Here is a 12,129-nt window from a genome sequence, read left to right as displayed (position 1 = left end):
CGAGTACACAGACCTACCTGTATTAAGTGCACATTTTTAGAAGATATTGCTGCCTGAATATTGGAAAACTGAATTTTAAATTAGTCAATATCGTATCTACAATAATTACGGTACTTACTAGGATAATTCTGGAACTAAGACCCATTGTTATACGCGTGGTATAAAATCTAAAATTATTCACTAACAGCCTTCATTCACCCCAAATAGTTAAATTGCGTCTTTATGATAGTCAAGTATGTTTAGCAGATTGTTTGTTAAAGGATTGGTCTCCAGTTGACATAAATAAATAGCGCAACAAGTATCAATAATGCCGATAACCACGTTCTTTATCGGGGGGGGGGGGGGGGGGGGGGGGGGGGGGAGGGGATGCGGCTCAGTGGTAAACCGTCTACTGCTGCGTGGTCGGTCTGGGATCGATGCCAATCGATGTGCCCATTGGACTATATCTCGTTTTAGTCAGTGCAACATGAGTGGTATATCAAAGGCCGTGGCATGTGATATTAAATCTGTTGCATGGTGCATATAACAAAATATCCCTTGCAACTAACGGAAAAATGTAGCGGGTTTCCTGTCTAAGACTATATGTCAAAATTGCCAAATGTTTGGCATCCAATAACCGATGATTAATAAATCAATGTGCTCTAGTGGTGTCGTTACACAAAACAAACTAAATTTTGTTCTTCATCATGCCTACTGACAGGTAGGCAATTTTATCATTTAAACTGCGAACAATTCCATTTAGAAAGGATAATAATAAAAATCTTTGTAATCGTGCAAACCGTTCTTAGTCCAAACCACAAATGACCTAAAATTGCCTGCACACACCAGTCAGTGTGTCTTTCTGTTTAAATATTAGATATAGCACCAAAAATCAACATGATTTCAAGGACTATCAGCACGCCAATGTAGACTCTGCTTTCAAGACAGCTTTTGTATGTGGGTTTTTCTTTTCGCTTAAATTTCCTAGTACATCAGGAGGCAGTAAGACAAAAGTATCAATCTATTGCAATCAATCAGTCTCTTGCACTTCATTCCTTAAATAGTAGACCTAATTAAATAGTATTTTTACAGACATCGACGAATGTGCAGACGCATCTCACAATTGCGATGGAAATGCAGACTGCAGTAATAGTGTTGGATCCTTCAGCTGTTCTTGTCATTCAGGCTTCTCAGGAGATGGAGTAACTTGTACAGGTCAATATATATTTCTTTGCGTTTGATACTCAGGAGATGGAATCACTTGTACAGTTTATTGATATTCATACTATTATTCATAGTAGATATTCTCCACCAGTAAAGACATTTGGAATGGTTACCTATTCACCTGTGTATTTGTGTATTTATATATTTTCTTGATGTAGCTTTATAGCTCCAAGTTAGTAAAGAATGAATGAAAAGGCACCTAAATGAATATACCATTTAAGTAAATCGTTTCTCAATTCAGTATGTAGGTTAGTCAAACACAAATTTTGCAATTGAAAATTACACATATTTATACAGTACCTATTTTAAAACTTTTTCAAGGTCCAAGAAATAAAATGTATATGACAAGATTGATAAATTACTGCTTTATTATCATGTCAAATATGAAAAAAGTCTACAATGAATTGTTCGTATGGTAGGAGATTACAAAACAACATTAGAAAATCAAACATAATTCTAATTCTTTCATGGCCAACAGCTGGCGAGTGTATGTGTATTGGGTCTAGGAAACCCGGTTAATGACCCTATTTCGTTTGACGTAAGAAGAAAGTAAATGTGTTTTGGAAATAAGAAAAAGAAAATAGTGTTTTTGTGTGCAGTTTAGAAAACAATCGGCTCAGAAATAAATAACTTGCGGTAAATTCGACAGTATTAAAAGAGGCATTCCCAGTGTGAATACCTATGGTGAATTGGCACGGTTCCCGTTATCATACTTATTTTACAGGATGTGGGTTTTCGCTTAAATATCCTAGTTCAACAGGAGGCCGTGAGACAAGAGTATCAATGTATTGCAATGAATCACTTGTACAGGTCAATATGTATTTCTTTGCGTTTGATATTCAGGAGATGGAATCACTTGTACAGTTTATTGATATTCATACTATTATTCATAGTAGATATTCTCCACCAGTAAAGACATTTGGAATGGTTACCTGTTCACCTGTGTATTTGCATATTTGTGTATTTATATATTTTCTTGAATAAAAAGGCACCTAAACGAATATACCAGTTAAATAAACAGTCAGTTTCTCAATTCAGTGTGTAGGTTTCTCAAATACAGAGGAGTTCAGTGGATGGACAAATATACTTATTGCTCGCTTACGGAGATGGATATTATTAAAGAACATTGCAACACATGTCTGTTTCACCATTCAGCAAAATTCATGAAACCGCTACGTTTGTTTCTCAGTTTTATGACTAATTCTTGATGTGACGCGTTAAGTATTACATAAGAACCTTGTCAGTTGGATGGAGAAAAATGGCTGCGTCCGTTATATGTAACAGCCGTCACATGTTTACTGTTTTGTTAATTAAATGTACCAATATTCCTGTTGATTTTAAGCAATAATGTGCATTAAATGTTGAATATGCATACCAGTCCAAAAGTCTTTCTTAAGAATTCCTTTAATGTATGCAAATACATGTTACTGGCACACATATTCGTTTTCTTTCAGAAATTGATTGTGGTGTACCCCCCGATGTTGCGTTTGCCAGCAAAACTACAAGTGGAACGACATTTGATTCAGTAACCACCTACAGCTGTCATGCGTCATACGTCATTGCTAGTGGATCGATTACGTCAACGTGTGATGCTTCTGGCCAATGGACGCAAACCAACTTGATATGTGTTGGTGAGATTGACATTTCTGACTGTATTAATTGATTTCGAACCCGCCTCTTTTATAGCGTAATTGCTCAATCATGGGCGATTGAAACAAAATGTGCTGAATTCCCTCTCTTCTGGTAAAGCGTTTACCATGGACGATTATGAAACAAAATGGTCTGAATTCTCTCCCCTCTGGTAAAGAGTTTAACATGGACTGTATTAATTGATTTTGAACCCGCCTCGTTTATAGCGTAATTGCTAAATCATGTGCGGTTGAAACAAAATGTGCTGAATTCCCTCACTTCTGGTAAAGAGTTTAACATGGACGATTATGAAACAAAATGTTTTGAATTCTCTCCCCTCTTGAATACTCTCTCCTCTTGTAACGAGTTTAACGTGGACGATTATGAATCAAAATGTTCTGAATACTCTCCCCTCTCGTAACGAGTTTAACATGGACGATTATGAAACAAAATGTTCTGAATTCTCTCCCCTCTGGTAAAAAGTTTAATATGGACGAATATAAAACAAAATGTGCTGAATTTCCCTCTGATAATTTTACAATGAAAAAACGCATGAATGAATGAAAGTTTAACGACACCCCAGCACAAAAATACATATCGGCTATTGGCTGTCACAAATGGTAATTATAATATGGAAATATTATTTATATATATTCATGTAAAACCACAGTGTATGGAGCTGTGGGGAAAAAGTATAATATACTGAACCGCAAAAGAACGCGACACATGTGTGGCTGAGAAAATATGTTTCAATTTATTAATATCAAAGATAAATTTTGAAAAATCTGATAAAGTCAATTTATTGGATGCACTTTGACCACAGTCTCTGGGTCGTTTGCCTGTGTTCAGGTAGTGGGGGGATCCAGCACATCGAGATTGTAGGACGTGACATGTTCAATACCGTGTATGTCCTCCCTGGGTGTTCAAAACGGCCATACACCGTCGGTACATGGAGTGCACGAGGCGGTTCACAAAAGCCATTGGCACCTGTGCCCACACCCTCAGGAAAGCTGCCTCCAGTTGCACACGAGTTGTCGGCCGTGGGACCACCTGGTTAAGCCGTCTCTGGATTTCATCCCACAGGTGTTCAATCGGGTTCAAATCAGGGCTGAGAGCCGGCCACGGCATGGTTCTGATGTTGTGCTGACGCAGGAAGTCCATGGTGATCCTGGCCGTGTGGGGGCGAGCATTATCCTGCTGGAACACGTGGTTATGGTGACGCGTGAAGAAGGGCACTATGTGAGGTGTTAGAATCTGGTCAACGTAGCGCTGCGCTGTGATGCCATTCCCTCTGCCTGCACCAACATTTTGGAACAAATGGGGCCCAATTCTCTGATTCAGGCCTATAGCACCCCAAACCATGATGCGGGTCTCTCTCCAGGACACATGCATCTCTGTAGCGTTCACCCCTCCTACGCCACACCCTCACTCTGCCATCCGAGTTGGAAACGCAGTACCGGCTCTAGTCAGAGAAGACTATCAACCTCCATTGTTGATGCCGCCAATGTTGGTGCTGTGTAGCCCACTGTAGTCGTGTCTGACGGTGGCGGGCGGTGAGGACAGGTCCTCGAGCGGGACGTCGGCAAAACAGGTTGTACCGTGTCGTCACTGATGGGTCGCTGTCCAGTGCCAATGGTCGCGCGAGCTGTCATGCTGGCCGTTCTGAAGCGATCATGGAGGTGTTGCCGGTTGATGTAGCGGTCCTGCCTGGGCGTGGTCACCCGGGGGCGCCCGCTGCGGTGACTGTCTGCAGTGCTGTTGGTGTTGATGTACCGCTGCTGTAGATGATGGATGGTGCTGGCATGGACATTGTAAGCGTTAGCAACAACCAGGGCACGCTGCCCGGCTTGCAATCGGCCGATAGCTTGTTCTCTCTGCGCTTCTGACAATCGGGTCATACCTGATGCGTGCAAATTACGAATGCCAGGAACGCAGTTCAAGTTGGTTTTTATACCCATAACCTCCACGAGATGCACGTGCATTTCGGTTTTCATGACAATTGTTTGCGACTGCGTTTTGGCATGTCGTTTCATGGAAAGTTGAAAGGGTACCTGCAATTTGGGTCTCAGTCATAAACCAGCATGTCTTGTAATATTGACAGTTACATCCCCGAAATAAATTGTTATAATTTACCATATAGAAATGACATTTAAAAATCTCGCGTTTCTTTTGCGGTTCAGTATATAATACATAAAATCAAGGTAAGTATATTTTAAAACATTGTATATAAGTCAAAGTATTTTAAAAACTTTACAATTAGTTCTGGATGTAATTTAAACGATTCCAAAACATTTCTGTTGCCAAATTTCTCGTCGGCTTGAGATGATCACACTCCACGAAAATGTGGCGCACAGTCAGTGTACACTGACAGTATTCACACTGAGGAGGAGGGTCCTTCTTTAAAATAAATGAATGTGTCAAATATCTATGGCCGATGCGGGCACGGCATAAGACTACTTCATCCTTCGTGCACCACCTGTAGGATGACTGCCACTCTCCTTGGAATGCCTTGACAGAATGAAGCTTATTCGCAACCGCACCGTCCCAATCATCTTGCCAAGTCGAAAAGATATATTGGTTAATATGAAATTTAAAATCACTGTAGGGGACACCAACATGGACACGGGGCAAGTTCAAAGCAGACTTGGCAGCAACATCTGCCTTTTCGTTACCCTTAATGCCAACATGGCTGGGTACCCAACAAAATATAACATCTTTATTGACAATTGATAAAAAGACACACTTTCGTATCACCATCCCAACTAAGGGATGCTCCAATTTCATGTACTGTAGAGCTTGGAGACACGAAAGTGAGTCGTGATCCGTCTGTGTAAACAGGAATGTAATCGCAGTACTGCTCTTGAATTTCCATGAAATGTTATTTATAAATAACTGCATCTGTGCGATTCTTCTTTAGATGCACAAGATCGAATACAATATTTGGTGGTTTGATACACCAAGGTGGCAAAATAAAATATGAAGATGTTTCCAAAATGTCTGTTAAATCAATGTTGGAAACTGGTAAAAAATGCTTAATGCGCAGACCAAATGTTCGAATTGCATTCGGTTTACATCAGATAATTTCATATATTTATTATCAAACACCGCATTGTGTGCAGGATGTTTTGGCATTGATTTAATCTTTGTTGCATACTGCAGAGAAAGCTTTGTACGTCTAGCACCCAAATTAGGTTCGTGTGCATCGACATATAATCTCTCCACAGGAGATGTTTTGAAAGCACCAAGACAAAGCCTAAGTCCTTGGTTGTGTATAGGATCTAGCATTTGCAAATAAGACTTACGTACTGACCCATACACAATGCACCCATAATCAAGTTTAGACCAAACTAAAGCTCTGTAAAGTCGGAGCATAACCTTTCGATCTGCTCCCCATTCAGTCTTGCCAATAACCTTTAAGATATTGAGGGCCTTTAAGCCCTTCTTTTTCACATACTATAAATGAGGAACAAAAGATAGCCTCCTGTCAAAATTAACCCCCAGAAATTTGGTCTCCTCCACAACTGGAACCGGAGTTTTGTCCAGAAACAGCCGAGGATCTAAATGGTGACCTCTTTTCTGGCAGATATGCATACAGACGGGTTTTGACTTTGAGAATCGAAATCCATTGTCAGCTGCCCATTGTTGAAGTTCATTCAAACAAAGCTGTAACTGACGTTCAATGATACTCATACTGGACGACCTGTAGCAAATCTGAAAATCGTCGACATATAACGAGCTATCAACGCCAGGTTTTAAACACTGGGTGATGCTGTTAATTTTCACGGAAAATAAAGTTACTGACAGGATGCTACCCTGAGGCACACCCATCTTTTTGGAGTGAGAATCTGATAACGTAGATCCCACTCATACTTTGAAAGACCTATTCTGTAAGAAATTTGAGATAAAGTCAGGCATACGGCCTCATAGACCCATGCCATGAAGGTCTTTCAAAATCCCATACTTCCACGTGGTAACATAATAAGCTTTCTCGAGGTAAAAAAAGACGGATACCAAATGCTGGTTATGGATAAAAGCATCCCTACAAAACGTTTCAAATCAAACAAGATGATCGACCGTGCTATGTCTAGACCTGAACCCACATTGCACGTCAGTAAGCAATTTGTGGGACTCGAGATACCAGACAAGTCTACGATTGATAATTCTATCCATAGTTTTACAAATGCAACTTGTCAAAGCAATAGGGCGATAACTGGTAGGATTTGTTGGATCCTTACCAGGCTTAGGAATAGGAATGACAATGGCTTTTCACCAATCAGAGGGAAAGTCACCCGAAATCCAGATTTTGTTAAAGATATTTAATAGAACCATTAAGGATGATTCAGGTAAGTGTTTTAAGAGTTGATAATGTATTTCATCTGGTCCTACTGAAGTACCATGGGCTCTACGTAGAGCGTCCTGCAACTCCTCCAAAGAGAAGTGCCTGTTGTATACTTCAGCATTTTCAGATGAAAAGTTAATAGGTTGCTTTTCAGCTGTATTTCTGACAGATGTAAAAACATCTGTACTGAAAGAAGAAGAAGAGTTATGAGAGAAATTGTCTGCCAAAGCATTAGCAATGTCATGATGAGACGTCACATCCGTGTCATTGACAGACAAATGGCGAACTGTATTATTGGATTCTTTTCCCTCGAATTTACGTATCCTATTCCAGACAGGTGTTTGAGAACTCAACTTGGAGATATAATTTCTCCAAGATGATTTCTTACTCTATCTGATTGCTTTATGAGCCTTTGCCCGAGCAATGCAATAAGTATTCAGGTTATCCCTGGTAGGTTCGCGTTTGAACCTCTCGAGAGTCCTGTTTTGCTCTTTGATTGCATCTTTGCATGCCTCATTGAACCATTGTTTATTGAAACGCTTCGGTACTGCCGAAATCTTAGGAATAGTTTCCTCTGCAATAGCGTTCAAGATGGAGGTGAACAAAGACATGAGATCATCGGCACCAGTCATGGCAGTTTGTTGCAGTCGAGTGCTGCATATATGCCGAAATTGACCCCAGTTTGCCCCTGTCAACTTCCATCTCTGAACACTTTCAAGTGATGGAAGCCCATCATTCTCCAAAATAATTGGAAAATGGTCACTACCACAAGGGTCTGGACAAACTTTCCAGGATAAATCAAGACAAAGTCACGGACTACAAAGGGTTAAATCAATGGATGTGAAAGAACCATTTGCAGGATGAAAGTATGTTTGACTTTTATCATTCAGTAATATTAAGTCATTTTTGAGAATTAAGTCTTCTAATTGTTTACCTCTTGAATTTATGTCATCGCATCCCCACAAAGTGCGGTGAGCATTAAAATCTCCCATGATAATAAAGGGAGTAGGGAGTTGATCAAGAAGACCTTGAAAGTTCCTAGTATGTATGTAAAAACGCAGGGATTATCGAAGTTTGACTCTCTCTCTCTCTCTCTCTCTCTCTCTCTCTCTCTCTCTCCTCTCTCTCTCTCTCTCTCTCTCTCTCTCTCCGTGTGTGTGTGTGTATATATATATATATATAATATATATATATATATATATCTGTGTGTGTGTGTGTGTGTGTGTGTGTGTGTGTGTGTGTGTGTGTGTGTGTGTGTGTGTGTGTCTGGAATTACTGATAACTGTCTGCTTCTAAATGCTACCCGAATACAGAAAAACATCTATTTGAGAAATAGATCCCACACTAAAACGGGGAGGGGGGAGGAAAGAAGAATGGAAGGACAGACAGTAAGAGATATTGACATATGGATGGATAGACGAACAGAGTGACAGACATGCAAATAGTTTCATAAACAGGCAGACGGTCTTGGTAGCTAAATGTTTTGAACTCGTTTCTTGCAGTCGACTGTGGGGCTCTAGCCGTATTGAATGGCGCAGCTGCTTACAGCTCCACTCTCGAGGGCGGTACTGCGACCGTCACATGCAACAATCTCTTCCAGTATTTCGGAACAAGCAATACAGCCACCTGTCAATCAACCGGACTGTGGGAGGGACTTGATGGAGCTTGCGGACAGGTCGAGTGGAATAATGAGGTGATTAAAAAATAAAAATTGTGACTTGTTTTTGTCATAATTAGAACCGGATTTAGGCAGGGACCCAAGGGACCCGGACACACCCTATATTCAGTGCTTTACCTAGACCAAAATAGGTTGTGTAGCATTACCACAACGACACTATAGTCAGGCCGCTTCCTCTAAGGATCGACCCTTCCCACCCTTAAAAACGTCACTCACCACAATCTAGACCTACCTGCACAATTTCCTGAATACGATTTCCAGCATGGCCGCCGTTAGCCATCATGGATTTGGCCCGCTGATGGAGTTAGCCAGAACTTTCTAAAGGTATTAAAGACGTGAAATCCACCCTCAAACTTTGGTCCCCGAGAAATGGTCAAATATGACCCCACTAAAATCGTAATCATATCATATCGTATGATATGATATGATATGATATCATATATTACATCTTATATAAAATATTATATTATATTCACAGGTAGGACCATTCGCCGCAAGTCTCCCCGCACCTATAAGTAGCGGTTGGGAAATGATCTTCAAAGGTATTCCTACTGGAAAGTAAGTATTCCAAAAATACATAAGTAATTCAGAGAGACTCATTGCCAGACAGAAACAGAAATAATGAGGCACAAACAGAGAGAGAGAGATTATCCTTCTGTCTGTGGGCGGGATATAGTCCATGGTAAAGTGGTCAGTCTAAGATCGATCCCTGTTGGTGTGCTATTTTTCGTTCCAACCAGTGCACCACGACTGGTATATCAAATACTATTGTATATGCTATTAAGCCTGTGGGGTGGTGCATATAAAAGATATCTTGCTACTAATGGAAAAATGTAGTGGGTGTCCTCTCTAAGACTATATGTCAGAATTACAAACTTTGCAATCCAGTAGCCAATGTAGAATAAACCAATGTACTCCAGTGGTGTCGTTAAACAGAATACATGTTAAACTTATGTCTGTATTTTCAGCTTTGATGTCTTCTTGAAGGATCCGCCAACAACGTTCCTGAAAATGAATGTGTTGTTTGATCAAACGCAGATTATTATTTCTACACCCTCAAATTCCTCATTCGCTAGTGGCAGTTTTCCGTTTCAAGTTAACACAGCTTTCGATATCCGACTGAAACTGGAAGGAAACCAATTTAAGGTACATTCTATCCGTCTGCTTGTCTCTATCTATGCACAGCCCCACCTCCGCCCTTCTTCCGTTCCTATGGTCTTGTATAACGAGTGGTAGACACCAAAATCAATCATCCATTTGACTAGTGCTTACATCCACTGAAGGTTCAAGCACGACTGTCTCGGGAACATCCTCCGAGATTCCCCAAAAAGAGATACCAAAAAGAGACCATTATTTCAACTGTTGCACGCGATCTATTATTAGATTGGGGGAAAATGCGATCTATTTAGACCGTCATCCATCATGGTGGTGCATTTTGAGCGGTGCTGCGTTCCCCATGTTAATCCTATGTACGACAGTTCACCAGAACCAATCCCCAATTTTATCACTACTCGTAACACATCCATTAATGTGTGTGCTTCTCAATCAAACTCCTGGCGGGCGTATCATGTACCTTACCCGTACTCGTGTTGACCCTTTTTAACATTACTACATATCATGGGTTGAAATGGGCAAAAATGTCTGCAGGACATTCGGTCCGTCAAGTTACAAATTCTGCTGGCCCAAATCAAAACCGGTTTGACTAAATATGATTGACTAAAACAGATGTGTAAATATAAACGTAAAATAATCGACGGGATGACGGGAGGGGAGGGGGGGGGGGGGGGCGGGGAGGCACGCCTGGTCTGTAGCGATGCTGAGCGGGGAAAAAACCAGTCGGGACGGCAGCATATCAACCACTGTGTAATATTTGGTTCATTTCAGTTGCATCGCTAAAAGACTTGCAAAGAGGATGCTTTGTTGTCTAGCAGAGCCTAAGAGACCTTTGTGAATTAGGCCCCTGTTCAATTGTTTAAACCTCAATTTGTTTTGCAAATGTTACGTTTAATTCCTATTCAATACTTGTTTTCTTTACATACACGTGAAAACAAACCCAAACACCGACATATTTCATATATAATTCATCATCTAAAATGTACGAAGATGACTTATTTCCATTTTACATAAACAAACATTCCGTTGCTTTACTTTCAGTTTACTGTCGATGGAACGGTTATTCACACCTCCCCCGCAACGACACCGGAAAATTTCGAGGAAGTCCGAGTCTCCTCGGGTACCAGTGTCACGCAGTTAAAGTTCACCTACTAAAGAATGGACAAATTCGTCAGTTGTTCTACCTAACACACGGACTGTTTTGTTTTCATAACACCTCTTTCGTCTTTCTTCTTTCATTTCTGTAACCTTGTAGTGTGTGTGTGTGTGTGTGTGTATATATATATATATATATAGTCAAACTTCGATAACTCAAACTTCGATCTCTCAAACTGAAGCGACGGTCCCAAGCCAAAAATATATATAGATATATATTTCTCCCATCCCTAGCCATGCAAGACAGGCGTATTCCATGACGTCAGCCCATGCAGAATAAATCGGTCTTGCATGACCACGTGACTTCTGTTGTTTGAGCTGATATTAACATTGGGTGACGTCACGTAAACGGCAAAATAACGCAAGAAATTCTTTTTATATTTCATAAAAATAAGGAAACCTTGTGTCATAATGAAATTATGCTATCATTTTCGGTTTATACTTTTAGTATAAACCATTTTTGATTACTGTCTTTTCAATGGTTATGTTTTTCGCGTTTTCCCCAAATGCTTGTTTTTCATCTACTCGATGTGAGAAAAATAAGCCCCCATTATGTATTCATGTGGGACAGGACTATTCCATCCTCGGGTACATAATATGATGTCAGGACCTCGGCAAGCCTCGCCCCTGACAAAAAATTATGTACCCTCGGGTGGAATAGTCCTGTCCCACATGGACACATATGAAGGATTCTTTTAATATATATATATATATATATATATATATATATATATATATATATGTAGATTTAAATAATTCATAAAATGGAGAATAATGGATAAAATAAATAAATATTGTTTGGTAATGTTTTTTAATTCACTTGCTTTGATCTTATACCATTTTTATAGTAGTCTGTGTCCTCATAAGGGAGAAATAGTTTACGTAATAATAATAATAATTATTGTTACTTTTATTTTATTTTATTACTATTTAAACTAATTTTTAAAAAAAAAAAAATTACTTTTTAATTTAATTTTATTATTATCTTTAAAAATCCCACATTTTAAAATCA

General features: G+C 39.8%; 1 protein-coding gene across 1 annotated transcript; it reads left to right on the top strand.

The window, feature by feature from the left end:
- Nucleotides 1–1,071: 1,071 nt before the first annotated feature.
- On the top strand, nucleotides 1,072–11,413 carry LOC121366573 (sushi domain-containing protein 1-like; the record flags this gene model as incomplete). Its single annotated transcript, XM_041490960.1, has 6 exons — nucleotides 1,072–1,194; nucleotides 2,658–2,834; nucleotides 8,674–8,864; nucleotides 9,328–9,407; nucleotides 9,818–9,995; nucleotides 11,004–11,413. Coding segments are annotated over 6 exons (863 nt in total), but the record flags the coding sequence as incomplete, so codon positions are not given.
- Between the last annotated feature and the right edge of the window lie 716 nt (nucleotides 11,414–12,129).

This window comes from Gigantopelta aegis, unplaced genomic scaffold, assembly GCF_016097555.1.
Source record: "Gigantopelta aegis isolate Gae_Host unplaced genomic scaffold, Gae_host_genome ctg6200_pilon_pilon:::debris, whole genome shotgun sequence".
Classification (NCBI taxonomy): Eukaryota; Metazoa; Mollusca; class Gastropoda; order Neomphalida; family Peltospiridae; genus Gigantopelta; species Gigantopelta aegis.
Note: the sequence above shows the minus strand (reverse complement) of the source record. Positions and strands in the feature narration are given on the sequence as shown.